A 20,626-nucleotide genomic window follows, 5' to 3' on the forward strand; every position below is an offset into this window, starting at 1 on the left:
TATTCATACTGTTTGAAAACGGAATTATAGATTTGCAAGGGTAGAAAAAAGAGCGAATTGGTACAGTAAAGAGGATCAAAATAACAGACTCCTTGCTTATCTTGGCATTAGACCTGTAAGCCGTAGCGTAATGATTGAAGCCTTGGAGTACTTGAATCTATCTGACCTGAAAGATAAAATGCTGCCGTATGAGCCATATCCTGCTCTCACACCGAGACCGTACCAAAAACAGACTACCAAAGTGCATGAGAAGCACATGCTTGTTGGTATTCGAGTGAGTGGGTGTAGCAAAGAGGATCAAAATGGCAAACCTCTTGATTATCTTGTAAGTAAACCTGTAAACCGTATCATAATGATCGATACCTTTGAGTACTAGAAACAAACACACCTGAAAGGTGATGATATATCATAAAGAAGGGTGTCTATGTGTATCAGAAATATAATGACGTAATAAAAAATAAGCAGAAATCATACGATTACTGTTGAAGCATTTAACTGCTTTCATATGCGGTTCATGTGTATATGAATGCCCACTGGATAACAGGGAAGTGATATGAACCATATCAATCATAATAGTATATTGAAAACATAAAAATATTGTTTATTAGTATGATGATTAAAATCGTTTGTTTAAGAACGATTGTTTCGATGCTGAAAATTTATTTCATTCAAAAAGAAGTGCAACGCACGTGCCGGATTATGCGCATTGACCAGCTGTGGTGTGGTCGAAGACAAGATTCATTGTGATTTATGAAAATATCATTTCATTTCCTTCTACAAGTGATAGATCATAGTAAATACTATTTTATTAGAACATTGTTTTATGGTAGCATAGAAAAAGTATCGCCAAAATATTCAAAACGAAAGTCAAACGTGACTTTCGTGTTTCCAATAGTAACGATTTGGTCACGTCAATTTAACTGATCCGTCCCGTCCATGGTCTGATGACCCAAAACCATAGTAACATTGCAGCACAAATGTAAACATATTATTTTAAACATGGACTTATTATTAAATGACCAGGTTGACAAGGAAATTGGACATACAACAGGAAATGCCCAATCGATGTCAAACACTTCTGGAGAAGCAGAAGCAGGCATGGCCCTGTTACCAGAACTGGCCTATGAGGACAAAGAAGGTAATATTGACATATCTAAAGTCCAAATCCTTTTTTAAATTAATAATTCGTATATGTGTGTGTGTGTAAAGGTTATTTTGTCATATATCTGAGAATGTCAATCAATATTATGCCATATTGGGATATCAAAATATATCAGTGATCCATTTTTTTTTATTTTTTTTTGTTTTGTTTCTTCCAATAAATATTGAAGCCTTGTTTATTTTAGTAAGTGTCTACAACTGACCAGAAGGTGTTATGAAAGTATTATCAACACCTAATGGACTAGTTTTCTGTTCAATGAAAAATTAGATGTCATCTACATATTTGGTTCAGGGTAAATAATTTTGTAATTGTCACCGTAATGTTAAAAAGTATCATATACATACATTGTAGGTTCTGCCAAGTTCATTAAAGCTGTCCAAGAAGGTAATCTTGCAGTTTTACAGGAATTCGAAGCATTTTTCAAGAGCAAAGGTTTCAACTTTGAACACTTTCCAGTGAATCCACTGATTATTATAGCAGTCGTTGGTTCACCAAAAGCAGTTGAGCATGTACAGAGTTGGAGTTCTAATACATTTAACTGGAACGATCAACTATAAATCCCAGTGGGATTGTTTGAAGTTTTATTGGACGAAATGAAAGACAGAAAAGCTACACCGTTGTATGTTGCAACATTTCTGAAGAAACCAGTGATCGTGGAATCCCTGATTAAGTATTCAGACGAACAGAACATTGCCTACTGTATGAACAATATACAACTCATCAACCCGATGGAGATTTTCTTCATGGCAGAGGTTGGGGAACGCCTGAAAAAGGAATATCGAGAATTGAAACCTGCTGTTGTACCTGGTCATCAGAGAGAGGTAAACGGTAGATTGGCCAGAGTAATTATTGTTTATTCTCCAAAAGTGCACGTGACCAATCACATAAAGGACGGGATATGATTTGTGATGATTAGAAACTCTTACAGGGTTGATGATGAAGCCATGACCGTGTCAAACAGCAAGGGAGTAGACGGTGATATTTCCAAACAGGACATGGAAAGGACAAAAAAGCCATTGAATCGCACAGCAAGACACTGTGGTGTAATTACAGCAATCTCAATATTATCAGTGTTTGCACCGTGCGATCTAAACGTAAGGGAGACATACTGGAGAAGTGTCTGTGTTGTGCTATACTGTAGTACAAAAGGAGTTGTACCACTTGGGGGAAAAGAGTTTCCTTCGACATTAGCCTTGGAAGAAGACGATTCTATTGACATTGATGTCCGCGAAGAATATTCTGAATTTGGTGGATATCCGACAAAACCAAGCACAAATCACCATGAATAGCTCAAAATGGGATGTAACATAGGTGCGCTGCCATCACAAAACGGTGGAGGAACACTTGGTCCGTTTGTGCAGTATAAAGGTACAATGGGTTTCCTGACATGCGCTCATGTGTTGTTTGATGTCACTCACCAACACAGTGTGGACTTCACCGATAATGGATCCAATCAATTTCTCGTCGTAAAACCCGCTAAAGATGCTTCCTCCCTAAGTGGTTACCAATGTGGATTTGTACACAGGGTATTTTTTAACCCAAGTATGGATATCAGCATTGATGTTGCCGTGGTGACCATATCAGATGAAACACGGCGACCCACTAAAGGCAGATTTGCTAATGATCACAGTTACAAGTACAGAGAAGCAGGTAGGTACATTTTTTGGGAATTATGGTTTTGCATGTGTTCTCCATCAGATTATCATTCATACATTTTAATATATTATCGATCCCAAGGTAATGAAAATGCATACATTTTGTAGGTTGTTCAATACCTAAAATTCATAAATCAATCATCTGGCGCTGAAAATACATAACCAGTAATTAAACAATAATTCAACCATAACATTACCTCAAAAACTGTCAGAATTTAGGTACTTACATTACATGTCACTGGCACAGTTGATTCGGTACTGAGAGGATTGTTATAGATTCTATATGTGCCTTTATAAATGTCGAAAACTGACAACAATAAAACTCAGAATTTGAGAGTTACAGGTTGATGAAGACCATGGGTACATGTTTCAATCGCCATGGTGATCTCTTTAGGAAATGTTCAATATCGTCGTGTGATAGCAATATCAACGTGTTTGCTAATACACATCAGTTATCATTACTGCTTTGTTGTCATTACCACATATGTCTCTTTAAGAGCAAAACATGGCTTGAATGTGACTTCGATGCACATGGCGGGTGTCGTTGATGAAGCAGACGACGCTTACCCTACCGGGACAAATCTTTGTTTGTTCAAATTGCGCTTTATTTCCACAATTTATAATTGAAATTACGGTGTTGTTCAAGCTAAGATATTTGTCGCTCTTTTGTCCTCCATTTGTTGTTTACACCCGTGTATCAATTGTATATAGAGAGCAAAATGGAAGTCATAAGAAATTAGTACTTCTCGAAATTACACAAAGTAAGACTGTGGTTCAGAAAACGTTATTTGGTTGACATACTCACTCATGGTGCTTTTCTAGTGATTCACATATTTAATTTAAGTGTTTGCTCTTTTGAAACATATCGTCAGTAAAAGCGTAAAGTTAACATTTACCAAATTGGCCCCCTTTTAAAAATGTCCAGCCTTTAGAACGCGCTTAGGACATCTTTTAGATGACCTACATTTCATCGATGGATAATTGTACGTCATATCAGTTAAACATTGGGTTACCTGTTGTGCATTAAACATCCGACTATCTTGTTCTTGAATATTGTAGCTTGTTCGTAATGTTGTCAATTCAAACTCACATAAACCTCCTTCGTATCATATTAAAAGTTTACCTTCTCGGTATGCAACACAAATTCAAACAAAACAAAGATGCCTTATTGAGTTTGTGAATCACATTCTGTCAGGATTTGATGATTTACCGGAATACAACAACGGAGCTATATTACCAGACATTAAACAAATTGGAAGAAGCAACTTGGTTGTCAAATTCGGAAGTGAAACCCAACGGTTACTTGAGAGTGGACGGTGCACAAGTGCGGCCCCTGTCCACTGCCTTAGGACTGCCCTCCATGGCGACCAAACTCTGTATGAAAAACCAGTATGAAGTTATAGGAGACAAATCAGGAATTAACATTTTCCAGCCAGGTGACTCTGGATCAGCAGTGTTTATGTTGGAAGGAACATCTTTACACTGTATAGGGTTAGCGATCGGGCGCACGACTCATGGTACCGCCGTAGTCACGCCTATACAAGCAATCTTAGCCGCACTTGGATCAGACGCTGATTTGAAATTCAGCGTTTCAATGAATAATGATAGCATGTGTTTTTGCCTCTTCCTATCAACGTCAACATGCATATACTAGAGATATGAATAATAGCAATAATGTAAAGCTACAGTAACTTTTCATGAATGTTCCAGAGAAGATACATCCTTAAGACATTATTAAGATTTAGTGTTTCCAAAATGGTGGCCCGCATGGAGGCGCAAGGCATTTCCCGCTGGCACAAATTTTCGAAGTTGATGGTTATTGGATTCACTGATTACAAGACAATACCAACGGGTGTTACCGTGAGAGCTTCAATTTTATCCCCGTGTTCGCGATGAGAAACTTGTTCTCACGACAAAACCTAAAACCACAGTGTGATAATCTTTGAATACCACATAGTTTGAACTTGGAATGACATTCATTGTTCGATGTATTTTCCACTTTACCTGAAGCCTTTTTATTATATTTTTAACTGAAAGCTTTACCTGTCGACAAATCTACACAACTTTTTGCTACAAAATGTACATTGATAAAAAATATTAATTAACAGCTTCTTCTGCATAATTTCATTTCATTGAAGACACAGTGTAATCGTTCTCTACACTTTATCATGCTTTATCAGAGTTACTTACTTTTATTACCATTTTTTGGTATGGAATTTTTCATGATGGATACTTCTGAAATCCATTTTTATGTCTAGTGTAATCAGACAAGGTTTTCATTAATTTTGCCTTGATGGTCTAGCAGTTCTGCTATTCTAAGGATGTTGCTGTTGTTTATCCAGTTAAATACAATCAGAACTTTCTTTCTATATTGATAACCCCCCTCCCCATATCAATTAATTTGCAATATCTGTAATACTTTTAGGAAGTAGATTTTATATCAACCTTTATCTAACCAGGATTTGAAGATATCCTGGTAAAACAATGGTAATTGTGTATAACCGTCCAAATGATTTATATTATCTATAATATCTGAGAATATCAAGATAGTATGCCCATATTGATTTAGGAAATGCTTTTGTATAGCTGTCCATTGACTCATTATCATCCTTTATTAATTTTTGAACCCACCCACACTGAATAATTAGAATGTGCGATGTCAAATCTAACATTTGCAAACCCCCTCTTTTGTATGATAAGAAGAGAGTGTTTCGTTATAATTCGTTGTAGTACATGTAGTACTGTAAAATAATAAGTAAGTTAGGGAATTAAAAGTGTTTAAGAAATCTTTATTGATCTAATTATGGGCGGATTGGTCGAGTGGTTAACACTCCGGTTTTCCACCCAGGCGACCGGGGTTCGATCCCCGAAGTCTTTGTACGCATAGATATTCAGAGAAAATGTGTTTCTCCTGCCCACACAACTCTAACAACCCAGGTGGAGTATAAATTAGTCTGGGATGGATGTTGCGGTATATGTGCTGTAGCGTTCAAGTGAGGTGGCACTATAAATGATGCCGTTGGCAGCATGGTCCCACTGCAAAGAGAACGCATTACATCTCCAGCAAACACGCAGGCATACACACATAGGGAGATATTAGCCAGGAGGCAAAGGACTAGTAGTTAGCGCCTGATAAGGCAGCCCCTGCAAATTCCTCAAAATTGAATTGATTAATATATATGCTTATTGTATTTATTATATGCATGACAATTTCTCGCAATCACATTGGTCGGATAATGTATATACAGGTGACCAGTCCTCAAAAACTCAAGTAGACTGGTTATCCGGTGAATATCGATTTCTAAATATAGCCTATATGGAAATTCACTGGAACCTATCGTAGCGCATGCACAGTTAGACCAGAACGCGATCTGTCAGACAACATTAGAAGATGGCTGCTGGCGATCGTTTCTCCTCCGTTACATCAGAAAATTACCAAAACTATTCGAGGATAAAGATGCTGTTAACATATAGAAGGCCATTGAAAACGCAGTGCATGTCCTCAATGCATATCTAAAGAAAAAGAACCTAGACGATGCCTTCGAAAGCTACAACTAAGGAGGCAGGACCCATATCGGATCAGTATCCAAATTAGTTCACTTTTTGTAAAAACTGTTTTAAATCAATGAATGTGTCCACGTATCAGTTATAACAATGATGTAACTTTAGAATAGATAGTCATACACCATTTTTTGTCTACAGATGATTATTTGTTAAGTTCTAATAGCACTAGAAAACGTAATTCAAACTCAAATGTCGGTGTTTTGTTTACATTTTTAGAAAATGGCGCGTACGACGATTATCCATTTTGTTTTGGACTATAGAAATAAATTCACGCTATATAAATAATTGTTTTCATATTAGTTCCAAAGGCCATCATAACATGCTAATATGCTGACAAAACAATATTCATTGGAAGCGTAAGATAATGCAAAATTCAAGCCTTGATCCGATTTGGGTCTTGACATTCGCAAAAAACCGGAACCGCTGATAGGTGATGTCAGAGCGTTCTAAAAATATTTCACGTGAGCCCCATGTACTATTTTTTTTGTAAGAACACCCATCGATATTCTTCCTTTCATACAACCATAAATGAGTATAATTCATCCTCAAAATTGTCAATGAATTAATAAAACGATGGTTGGTTGATCCGATTTGGGTACTGTCACTTATGCTGAACTGTTGAATTCAAACCTGGCTAAATTTTACTCGGAGGCTCGCGTACAAAAATCAGAACCTTGAGTTTTGTTTTATTTTATTTTATTGTTGAAGCATATAATAAAACAGTTATGGGCTTTTGTGCTGGTAAAAATGATGTGATATGAATCTGAAAGTGTGATTAACCAAGGCGAAGCCGAGGTCAATATCACTTTTTCAGGCTCATATCACATCATATTTACCAGAACAAAAGCCCATAACTGTTTTATTATATGCTTATCATAGCATATCATATTCACCAGCACAAAAGTCCATAATTGTATATTATTGTATATATATGTACAGTAAATCATTTTTCATATTGATTTTATAATGATTTTGAGAGCAATAAGCGGTTTGCTAACTATAAACTATGCCAAAGAGATTGTTACAAGTATGCATATACGTGTACGTTTTACATAAAAAATGTACAGATTTGTCAAAAGGTGAAGCCTTCAGTTAAAGATATATTATAAAGGCTTCAAGTAAAGTGAAAAGTACATTAATGCAAAGGATGTTTTAGCAAATGTTGTTATGGTCCTGTAACACATATTGCTATTGATGACAAACTTGATAAAACACTCAATATTTTTTTCAAATATTCATTGTTTATATTTACATTTAGATAGAGTCGTTCAGCATTTTGTAGTTATTTCCAACAGTTATTTGAACAGCAAATTTAGTCTTGAAAGTGAAATTGATGACGTTACAATAACAAATATTCAAAATAGTCTCCCAACTGAAAATAAAACAAAAAAATCCCCGAAGGTGTTATTCCTATTTTCGAACTAAAGTAAACTTTCCTCACTCCCTAGGGGGGAATTGTTGACCATGGTATAATGAACGTTCCTATTTTGATGAAGCACCTAAGGTATTTCCGTCCAAGAAAGGTATTTGAATCTAGCATATATGTATCTAGATTCTAAGACGATTCTTGAAATATAAGCTAATTTGACCACTTCGGCTCTGCCCCTCAGGCCCCTAGATATCTAGATCCATCTAAATTACACTTTTAGTTTGCTTTTGGCTATGGGACGTCTCTATTAGCGGCAAAACTAGGGCAAAAAAACTAACAAAGAAAAGTTTTACATTGAAACCCAGGTGAATAAGATTAAGTACCTTCAGACCAGATGTTGCGAAAAGGTAAGCGCCCTTGTTCATCGACAACACTTGCCATGTAGATCAAAGACAAATGCAAGTACATGTAATGTCACGTCCTCACATTGAGACTGGAGTAAAACCACCAGGCAATCTAATTAGCATAAAATGTTTACGATATGACTGCCAAATCATTAATACACAAGGACATAATTAAACGCCTAAATTAAAAACAAATACAAAAAGACAACAGGAATTAAAGGGACCCACATTGAAAAATATATATAAACCTGATAACTTATTTTATTTTCAAATCTTTCTGTCACCTTTAAACAACCGCACGTCTTTAGTGGTCAGTAATAGTGTATCCTTTGACTTACAACTAAATACTGACTTTATCCACAAATAAGGTAAGACATGTTAATTTGAAAGATTCTAATTTTAAGATTATTTCCCACGGCTGCGTAATCTTCGCTTTTCATGAAAAGTTCAAACAAAAATGCAATGCATATTAGTATTTTCCCCACTATAACAAGAAAGTTATAATAAATATATTTAAGCAGATTTCTTATCTAAATTATGTAATGAAATATTATAATTACTTACTCTTCATTCTTTGACTGCGAGCCACCCATTTCGATATTGTATAAGTCAGGTAAGATGAAGTGTCACCAGCTTTATCCGCTGTAAGTGCTATAGAAACAAACGTATATACAGGGGAAGAAAAGCTAGTACTCCATGTTAAGACCAATCAACGATTTGTTTTCTAACAAAATATAACATTCACCACAGTCGTGAACGATTTTTCTATTTATGGGTCTTAACATTACTAAACTTTCTTATCTTGACTGCGTCATCTGACTTCCATGAAATGTCTAAATACTTATATTGATTTAGTATTGCAATCGTAACATGAATCTCCACAGTAATCAAACTATGGTCTTATCATAAAAAGAGGTAGCAAAGGGTGATACAATCTAGATACAATGTGGCCAAATAGAGGAACGATAGAGATTCCACGTATTGTAATAGCGACAGAAGATAAGTACCGATATCCTTTCTATGAAAAGAAAAAAAATAAAGCTCACAATACTGCAGGAAATTAGACGAATTGAAAGGAATTGATTTCCCGTTATGGGAATGCATGGCTTTAGGTGGCAGTCAACGATGCTATTGCAGGTGATTATTATTGTCATTCAGATAACACATTAGACACGTCAGAATCTATTCGTAAAGGGTTAGGTTTGGGACAGATAACAGGGTTATTAATCAACCACGTAAGGAGGCTGGGTTCAGTTTGGCAGATACATAGTTCATGCAAATAATATTTGCGGACAAATACTGACTTGTGCGAGGAAGTAAGTCAAGTTAAGGAGAGGCAGAAAGGCGAACTGAGGGTAGAAATACATATAAATGAAAATGGGCCGTAGCGTACAGGACAGGTTTTTAAAGATTTAATTTAATTTTATATTTGAAGAAACTGCTGTGAACGGGAGACAGTTGACCAGTATGAAAACATGTCTCTTATAGGCAGTACAAAAGAAAGGAAAATAACAGAAATAGCAGCATTTGGCTCCAACAAGGCGTAAACAATCCGTTACAAATGTCGGGCTTTAACAATCTATGACTATCCAAGGGTTCAACACGCCTCCTTTTGTGGACCCCTTGATTTCTTTTCGTTCTATGACCGCATAGCGATGATTCACACAATATACAATGCGATATTTTATTTGCTAAAGACCTATTTGAAGATTTACAATACATTATAAATGATTGTGATTCAGCAGTTCTCGACGTTCGTGTAGTGCATAGCGCAACGACTCTGAGAATCATGCTGTTGCTCTTTTCAGCTCTGAAGGCATATATGAGTGCTCCAGTCTCCAGTAAAAACAAATTGATTTTATTGAATACAAGAATACATTATAAGAAACCGTGTTAAATTTGAAAAGTTAAAGTTTGTTTGAGCTATTCCTCAGGACGTACTACTGGGACTTGTAGGTTTCCCATCGCCTCTAGTTATTCATATATAATTTTGGGACTGACAAGAAATATTTTGAATTAAGGGATTTAAAGTGTGTTATCTCTTGTAAACTGATTGAGAAATCGTTCCCAAATTTCGAAGGTAGATTTTCTATGGTACATAGATGTGCATATAGAATTTACAAATCGATCGGAAAACCAAAATGGCCGACAGGCGATAATGTTGAAATTTGATAATTAAAAGGTATTACCGTTATTGATCAGGAGGCACCGGAGGATTCTTTTTCAAGTTTAAAATGTATTTTTTCAATGGTCATGTTTTGTTATCATACCTATTCGAATGGCTGAATGACCACCAGACAGCAGTCATTGAATTATAATCGAAGTATGTCGATTCTCATAGGTCCTAAATGTTCACATTTAATTCTTAGGTTGATCCGGGAAAACAGTGGTTCCCAGAAACCAATGACAACCACTCTTTGAAAGAACAGTGACATACACAGAAGTATGAAGATTTGATGAAAAGTGACTCTAAGCTTTTTTTTCTATTTACATGATTCACTCCCAATGATTACAGATAAAAAAGAAAAACATATCAATCTTACATAGAACCTATGAAGATGGTGCGACGAGAAAATATTTGTTAAGAAATTTATGTTTTATGTGATGTAGTGTCACTTTGTTTTAGTTAATATGTCACCCTGAAATGATAATAAAATTAATGTAATATTGTTCAATAAAATTGTTTGATGAATTTCGTCATCGTGTGCGTTTGATATATATGGTTGTCTTAAATATATTTAGTAGTTCTTTGTCCGTATATGTTCTTGGATATACTAATTTGGAGTTTTGTTTGTCGCTTAAATAAACCTTATTCATGCATGTGTGACGTACACAGACATGGTCATCGATCAGATAAAAGATATTGGCGCGACTTCATACACATATTTTAACAGACTTGACGATATCGTTAGTAACAAACTGCATTCAATTACTAACTGTATTTCAAGTAACATTACTGTAAAGTTCCTTCGATGATTTCACTACATAGAGTTTCAGATTATCGATTGTTACAATTTTTCCTAATTATCAGTTTGAACACAGTTTTACACATCAAAGTGTTTTAACGAGAATCGTGATCTGTGTTCAATTCTATTTCAAAACATCTTTTATCGTGTTAATGATATGTATGGTGTGTTAATAACGGTTAATCAGAAAACCCTTAATGTGGAAATTAATATTGTGAGTAGCGAGACATAAAGGTGAGCACACGTACTAATCAAATAGGACCTGATGGTACATTATATTTTTATGTAAATGAATAAAGACAAGTTATATTATGTTACCGTTAGTAAAGAATACTCTTTAAGTGATAAATATATTTTCTAGAATATTGTCAGTACATTTCATTCTCTTATAATATTATAGATGATATACAAATAAGTAACAGGTAGGATATTTCGTATTAAAATTAGTACAGGTAACATTAGGCTTCAGTGTTACATGCAATGCGTCCCCATGCGGTGTTTTAAAGTTTTATTACAGGGTTAAATCAAACATTGCATTGCCTTAACCCAGCCAGGAACAATGGGGCACCCTGTGATTTATTCCCGACTGTAATTTATTTTGTAAAACTCCTGTTACGTGATAGTCGTGAAAACTTAAGGGGTAATGTGTACACCTATACTTGTGGATTGATCGTTCACGATGCACTGACTGCAAGAAATAACAAAGGCTGTAGTAACTCGGATTTACCAAAGATTTCAGCCCCTGGATCAAACATGCACAGTGCAATCGAAAGACCCTTTAATCGTTAAACGTTGATGATACACCATAAAGTATTTATTGTTTGTATTGATTCAGTTACAATTACTCGCACATCTATGAATATGTTTGCAATATGCTTTTCTAGTTTACTTTATTTATTATTCCACTAGATGGGGAAACCAACCCATGAGTATCATAATGAATCTGGTTTGAGACAGAATAGCCGGGTGTATATGTTAATGTCATGTCCAACATATTGACATCATCGTAATTATGACGTCATTATTGTAATGTTGGATATCATTGATTCTCCCTTGACAGATGTATGTTCTATGAATGCCTCAAGCCTACAAGATAATACAATATTTTTTGCAAAATGCAGAATTTCAAGGGGCATACTTAGAGCTATGTGTTATGAAAATGCTCCAAAACTAGTAACTATAAGCATGAAGTTATGTTTATATAGACGTTACTGTCTTTATGAATGACACAGCTTTACAGGCAAACAAACGTAAATTCAATATCAGCACAGTTCAGTGCTTAAATTGTACTAGATAATAATAAAGCATATATGGGTACCTAGCTTTTTAATGGTCATAATTACGTACCGTTCTTCATGTAATTGTAAATCACAATAAGGTGCATATGGCCATCACACCATTTGCCATAAGTAAGTAAATGCGGGTACCTAGGTAATCGTAAAACATGGTCATGAGCATACGGGTACTTAGCTAATTATTAATAATGATAAAGTGTATACAGGTATCTAACTAATTGTAAATCTCAATTTAGTACAGGTTAAATAAAGATAATTTCTTAATTCATACAATCCATAGATACAGTTGGGAGCAAACTTAACTTGATATATTGTGAACATCGTAGTGCACATGTAGTGAGCAAGGAAATGCACTTGACAAAACATTGAAGTGCACTCCAGTTCACTTCAGTGTTAATTCCAGTCCACTACGATGTTAACTTCATTACACAACGGTGTGAACTGAAGTGCACTACTGTGTTTACCAAAGTTTAAAAGACTGAAGTACATATTTCAATAATTGTTTATAACGAAATGGGTTCCTTTGTGATATGCAAATTGAAAGAGAAAGGATAGAATCATTCAGCCGAATATTTCATGAAATCGATACCCATATTTTTTGTTTTTTAATTGTTTCAAAGTTCAAATAGAATTTTTACACTCTCTCTGGTGATTATAGAACATATATAGATAGCTGTATTATTTCAGAAGGAAATGTTTAAAAATACACATCCCATTTCATATCAATGGTGTAGTGTCAGAATAGGGGATCAGAATCTGTTATGTGATGATGTTGTAAGTTTTTCGATAAATTTATACTTTTTAATGAAAGATGAAATACCAGAATTTTTTTATATCATGGCACGACAATATATATATGCATAAAAGTTAAAGCTCAGCTAAAGATGTGCATTCATATAAGTTCGTTAATCCAAAATTTCCTTCATATAGTAAAACCTAAGAAAACCTATTAGTTAGTCTGAATTTATTTCTTTGTTATCTATGTATGCACGTCCGGTACCTGTACATGATGATTGTTTAATAGAAAATACATCCACCAAAATGAATATTCAGAAACATACGTATATGGTTCACTATCATGTACAAATTAATATAACGATATATCTATATATTTTATGTAGACATTAAACTGTTATAACTATAAAAGGAACTTAAATGGTGATTATGTATTGGCGACAAAGTATTATCAACCTTAAACCACCAATAAATGTATATCGGTTCATTGGTTCATTGCAGATGACACCGTTGTAAGCATCTAGTCGCTTCTTAAGGTGCTTCTAAATACTGTCCACTCCACTTCCGGTTGCATTTGGAGGCATTAAGAAGACTTTATTTCTCAAATCTAGTGAAAATAATGTACATGTGCAGTGGGTGGTAAAAACGTTGCACCCTTGTTTCATTTGAAATAAGGGTTTTCAGTTATAAAAATGGACCTGTATAAGTCTCAAAAATGAGAGTTTATTTTATTATTTAGTATGAATACACACATTGTGATTAATTAGTTACAGACCTGTCAATGAATTATACCTGGTAGTATATTAAAAGGTTTCATGGGTTAACAAATACTTAAAAACATAATTGGACATATGTATGTATTACCCCAGCTATTATTAGAAGCTTGGTTCCAACCTAAGGGGGTGAATTTTCCAGTGTTTGTTTAACATGATCATAAAAGAAAACAGGGATGGTGCATTTACCACTTGATCAGAGAGACCACTCCAGTTATTTACAATTCTTCAATTTGAACGAGTGGCCACTTAGATTACTTCTACACATTAGTTATTCCAGTTTCTGGTTGTGACCTCTGGTTTTTCTTGTTAGCTCACATTGCCCAAAGGGCCAAGTGAACTTATGACATGGTGCGGCGTCCGTGGTCCGTCTGTGTCCGTCCGGCGTCAACTTTTTACTTAAAACAACTTCTTCTGAATAACCAAGAGGCCCAGGCTGATGATATTTGGCCAGTAGCATGCTGGGATGAAGGGCTACCAAGTCTGTTCGAAGAAATGACCTTTGCCCATTTACAAGGTCACAGGGGTCAAATATGTTAAAATCTGTCAACAATTCTTTCTGAATAACACTCCATTGGGGGTAGCCCAATAGCCTTAATTATTTCAGGATAGGATAGGTCTTTGATACCAAGGACCAGTTTAGTTGCTCTTCTTTGGACATTTTCAATATATATTTTATCCTTTACAAGCATGGGTGTCCAGACTACAATAGAGGTCTCTAGATATGGTCCTAGAAGAGACTTATATAGGGCTATGAACATTTCCTTGTTTACACAGCTAAAGGTCCTACATGGTTTACATGTTCACTTAACTTTAGATTAGTGTCTATAGTCACACCTAGATCCCTTTCGGTGCATGTGCTAATGATCCAACAGGTTATTATGGTCTATAGTTATTATACTATTTCAGTGAGCTGTAGCAAGAGCAGCTAAGTCCTCTGATGTGTCGAAGACGAGATTCTGCATTGGTCACCATCGTCAGTGTGCAAGAACCGCTCTCCAGCAGTGGTTTCTGTCCTTCTTCCCTCGAGTTCGATGTCCCTGGTTGTGGTTGGTAGCTTGTGTGTTAGTTTGCTTCTAGCTCTGTACAGTTTTGATTTTAAAGTGTTGAAAATGGGTATCTTCTCCACAACAGTTCTTGCCTCATTATCCGATTCGTCGTCACTAGTTCCTCATTGTAGTTTGCAGAAATTTGACTATTTTCTTCTGGTAGCGGTTGGTAATGCAGTTCATGATTTTCTTAGCAACGACACTAGCGTGATCTCCCGGGTGATCGTGTGGATGTCGTCCGACTCCTACTACGATATTGTGTTGCGGGTATTGATCGTAACAGTTGTTAAATGGTGCATCTCCAGTAAGTTCTGAAAGAAATACAAAAATATATTAATCAGCCATGATTGGAAACTAACAGTATCAGTACAAATTGTAGAATGATAGCATTGAAGATAATTTTGAAGTTAACATTGATAGTAGATAACTTGGAAACTCAACTCAAAGTGCCATATCATCATAAACACAATTTTACACTATATTTTTAGATTAATCTCAGAGAAGTGAACAGTTTTTAAATTGAAACATTTAACTTTAAAAATAACTTTTAAACCGCAAACTATTACAATGCAAATTATTTTGATAAAACGTATATAATAAATGTATGTCTTAACATACATTTTAACTAAATGGGTTTTTTTAATCTCATTTTTTATGATAACAGGCCGAGCAGCAGTAATCGAAATTGAATAAAACAATATATTTTAAAATGTCCACCTTACTTTACTTTTTGTCTGGTACTGAAATAATATATATTCTGTTTTCCAAGGCGTACAAATACGTTGACAATGATAAACCAAATTTAAGAGTTTGCTAATTCTCGTGATTTTTTTTTTTTTTTTTTATTTCGACTGGATCTATATAAGCAAACAAAATAGCGCTGTCGTCTGCATGAACTAACATGATTTACAGTCGCTACTTATACTTTAATCCAGTTCGATGACGTATCATAAAATAAAAGCGGTCCTAAAAAACTGCCCTGGGGAACACCACATGTAACCTGCTTTTTGGTTTTGAAAAAAATTCCTTGATATTTACAATTTGTTCACATGTTTACAAATACTCTCTTAAGAAGGACACACTTTCCAATTTGATTGGCTTGAGTTTTGTACATACAATTCGTGGTAAACAGTGCCAAATGCCTTTTGTTAATCAAGTAATAGCATTTCATACAAGAAACCTTTAGAAAAATAAATAAATTTATCACAGCTGTGTCCGTGGAATGATTTCCTCTAAAACGTTACTGGTGTTTATACAATAAATTGTTTTGGTTAAGAAAAGTGATGCGTGAACAGTATAGAGACCTTTCTAAAATTTAAAAATAAAAAAAGTTGGCCCCGAACGATATCTTTAATCTATTTAATTGCTTCAATGCTGTATAATGAACGGTTTTTAAGTCATGGTCGCTTGGAGATTTTGTCATTCGATGTCATGGCTTCCATATTTGATATTTTTACTTTTAAAAAGCCCTAATTATTCCATTAGGACTCCTCGGACCCCTCTTCATATGACTTTAGCTATTGAGACCGCGTTTAAAACAAATACAAACAAACAAACAAAAACCTTTCAAAAATCCCTTTATCAACTATATATAAACAAAACTTTGCAGTACCACCTGGCAGTACGACCTGGTATTTTGACATCTCGACCTCTAACTACATACCATGGGTCATTTTTATAAGCTTTGTTACAACAGAACTCTTTTACTCTGTCCGTATAGAATCGCGAAACCTCGAATACTCACTTAATGTTTTTCTTCATTGATCTGACTTACCGAAAGGCTGTTCAATACTGTGGTTAGATAACACTATGTAAACGTTTCACGATGACGCAAATGTCACGTCGATACTCATATTCTTTATCATTTTGTAAACAACGGTTCAATTTACTCTTTTTCATTATTATTTGTTTTGGTTTATAACGTCCACGTTACAGCTATGTGCAGTAAAATCATAAAGTAGGAAAGAGAAAATAAGTAAATTGATAAATCTCACGTGCTGCAATGGGGCACCATGTCAATTTGGGTTTCTTCTTTGTCCCATATCCTGTGAAAACAATACTATTCTACTTTGGCCAAGGGGAGGGGGTTTAAAGTCACCTTTTACGACAGTGTGACGCAGCAGGATTACATATCTGACCTACTAAAGACGACACTTTCTTCATATAATCATTTCTTTACTCAAATATGTCAGAGTAAAAGCAAAAATAATCCGTACCTGTTTGAATGTATTTTATCGTATTTGACCGGACTAGCTATTGCATGTACTTTGTAATATACATCATCGATATGAGTCAACACAGCATCTACATACTTGAGTAGCATTGTCCAGATCATTCACAGGTCGAAATAAATGTCATAGTGTAGTTCAAACTCAAAATTGACGAAGCAATGGCAGAGAGTTTCAGCATATTTTGTGTAACCTTATCCTCCAAATTAAATCAGGATAATGACAACTATCAATAACTTTTTCTGATAAGCGTTACATACGAAGGAGTTAGGTAAACAAAAATGGTTTTGTTAAATTGATAGAAAGTGGATATGGAACTAAATAGGAATAAAAAAAACAAAAGGGATGGTTGACATATCGAATTGCATAGCTACCTTTATATCATGAAAATTTATAAAGTGTTTTTAGTCTAGGATAAGTGAATATCTGGCCAAAATGACTCATTCAACAAAATCGACATTTCCCTAAAAATCCAAAACAGTCATAAATATAATAGCATTTCATAATTACAGTTGTGGGAACGCACAACGCACCAAAAATACCGTGCGCACACCCTGCATACATCGTTCACATATCGTCCGCACATCATCCACACATGGTGCGCACAACTGTGCGATTTAACAATCGTTCGCCCCGTTGTGCGCTTCTCTCCGCACATCTGTGCGATATGGTACAATTTGTTGATCAATATTACGGAATGGAAAAAATACGGAATGTTCGTATGCAATAATTTACACTGTATATATCACTGTAATTTCTCATCACTATAATCAGAGACGTATACGTCTCTGCTATAATATAGAGTATGAAAAATTTACAATGCGTGTAATACAATATACAGTGACCGTTAGACTGTCAATAATGGGCTTGGCGCCTCTGTTACAGAATAGGTAAATAACAATTTGATGAGTGACCGAAGTTTTACCTGGCCTTTACTTGACACATAGAGCTGATATATGATACCATATGACCATGGACGTTTCATTATTTGCATTCGTTTTGGTCTATAGCTCCCCTTCATTTGGTTTTCACACCTTGACGAGTTACGTAAGTTCCCCGGGCGGTGTAAACTACGGTCCAGGTACAAAGTGGCAATGTTTACCTGTGTAGCCGAGACTGTGTTGTAAATTTACACGTGTCGATTAAGGTCGTTTAAAAAACCCACAAAACACTAAATTGAAGAAAGTATAGACAGAAAGATAAGCTTATAGATGTAGCTATAGTATAGAAACATACTAAAAAATATTGTTATGTTCAAACACGAAACCGTACATATTGTCAAGGCATTCCTCAAATTACACCAACCACGATTGTTATCGCCCAACGTTCGTCGATCGTCCACTCAAATGTGTGCAAGGGATGATCGTCCAATTTTTTATCGTTCACACTTCGTACACACATCGTTCACACACCGTGTACACATCGTGCGCACACCGCACATCGTGTAACGTTGTGCGATCCCACAACTGTAGCTCTGAAAGTCTTTAATATTATCTTTCCATGCCTAAGCACTCATGTCTTCAATGCAGAGGAGAGTCACAACATGTGTTTCTTAGTTGTTGCGTTATGCACTAACAGGGACGGCGTTTTGCACGACAGGAACGGCGTTATGCACTACAGGGACGGCGTGTTGCACTACAGGACCGACGTTATGCACTACAGGAACGGCGAGAACTGTTGAATCACCATCATTTATTACATATCAAACACGTGTAAATCTTTCAAATAAATCTGAAATATCTATCGCGGGTGTAATTCTTTATCAAATAAAATGTCGCAATGTATATTGTGTAAATCAGCGTTATGCGGTCATTGCTAGTACTCATGGAAGGATCAAATCTATGAGGTTATCTTTCTGTCTATATTTTCTTAAATTTAGAAATGGTGTTTAAACGATCATAATCGACATATGTGAAATTATAACACACATAGACACTGTACCATACAGTATATATGTAAACATAGCCACCTTGTACGTGTACCTGGAACATAGATTTCCCTACCCGTGGCACTTACGTAACTCGTTAAGGTGTGAAAATCAAAGTGACGTGAATGTATAGAGAAAACAAATACAAATAAATACTTTAAGTCCAGTTGTGTTATCAGCTCTCTGTGTCGGGCACATACCGGGTTAAATTATCGAAATGTTTTACCCGTTCTGTTACATGGGAGCCAAACCCATTTGTGACAGTCTAACGGTCACTGTAAAACTGTGTAACACGGATTGAAAAAGCGAACATTATCTTAGTTAATATGATGAGAAAATGATATATACAGTGAACCTTATTCTTTACGAACATTCAGTTGTTTTAATTCTGTAATATTGAGCAACCAATTGAACCAAATCGCACATTTGTGCGGGAGAAGCGCACAACGGGGCGAACGATTATCAAATCTCACAGTTGTGCACATTATGTGTGGACGATGTGCGCACGCTATATTTGGTGCGTTGTGCGGTTCAACAAATGTAGTAGGTTTTGGCGTGTCTAATGAAATATCTTAATAGTAATAAACCTCAACTGCACGTGCATCGATGACTGCAATCAACGTCATCTCTAGCCATGCATTCCCGCAAAATGAAGAAATTCCTTTCAGTTCGTTCAGTTTGGAAATAAGCTACTTCATAACTTTATGTTTTAATATGATAGTACAATTTAGCATTTTTTCTATCCCCTTATTTCCTGCAGTAGTATTTGTTTAATTTCTACCTTAATCTGTTTCATAGAAAGGAGATTGGTCCGTATTGATCTTCTGTCGGTACTACAATGCTTTGAATCATTATCGTTCCTCTATTTTTTCGTGACTTTATTTCGGCTGTATTTCCCTTTGATGCCTCCGTTGATAATCAGACCATAGTTTGAAAAGTGTCAATTCATGTAACGATTGCATAACTAAATCAATATAAGTATTGAAACATACATTGGAGGACGATGACTCAGTCAAGATAAGAAATGTTTATAATGCTAAGACCCATTACCAGAAAACTGCTTAATTGTAGCTGTGAATAGTATTTAAGTTTAGTAGAAAATTCGTTAATGGTTCTTTACGTACAATTCTGTTTTTCCCCCATATATATACTGTTTTATATCTCTTACACCTTTCACCGCACCGCGCTACAATTCTGTGCAATGCCAGAAGCATACAATACCAAAATGGGTAATTTGCTTCCCAAGATTTCCAAGGAAGAGGAGCAAGTAATGATAGATTGCATAAAATATTGACACATTTAAAAACTGATATACTGTGAAATATCTTTATCATTATATAACGCTTTGTGTCCACAAATTGTTATTATGGAAACATACTAATTCGCACTTAATTCGCCTACATATGTATTCACTATTAACTCCGCCGCGATATATTTAAGTCAAATCATATACTAAAACTGATTGCTTAAGATATGGCTTTCTTTATCCACATTACGAG

At 35.4% G+C, this 20,626-nt stretch overlaps 1 protein-coding gene and 1 long non-coding RNA gene across 2 annotated transcripts in view; one reads left to right on the plus strand and one right to left on the minus strand.

Annotated features, from left to right (window-relative positions):
- Window positions 1–4,065, plus strand: LOC110448752. Its single transcript, XM_021495174.1, has 4 exons — window positions 1–325; window positions 1,024–1,138; window positions 1,514–2,812; window positions 4,013–4,065. Exons 1-3 carry the CDS (start codon window positions 131–133, stop codon window positions 1,717–1,719), a joined length of 516 nt encoding a protein of 171 aa, XP_021350849.1. The 5' UTR covers window positions 1–130; the 3' UTR covers window positions 1,720–2,812; window positions 4,013–4,065.
- The window catches only part of LOC110448753, a 62,383-nt gene extending 53,605 nt beyond the window's left edge, over window positions 1–8,778 (minus strand). Inside the window, exon 1 of the long non-coding RNA XR_002462770.1 lies at window positions 8,719–8,778. This is a non-coding gene — a long non-coding RNA (uncharacterized LOC110448753). The remainder of the gene's footprint in view (window positions 1–8,718) is intronic.
- Window positions 8,779–20,626: the final 11,848 nt, after the last annotated feature.

Source organism: Mizuhopecten yessoensis, unplaced genomic scaffold (assembly GCF_002113885.1).
Source record: "Mizuhopecten yessoensis strain PY_sf001 unplaced genomic scaffold, ASM211388v2 scaffold4245, whole genome shotgun sequence".
NCBI classification, from domain to species: domain Eukaryota; kingdom Metazoa; phylum Mollusca; class Bivalvia; order Pectinida; family Pectinidae; genus Mizuhopecten; species Mizuhopecten yessoensis.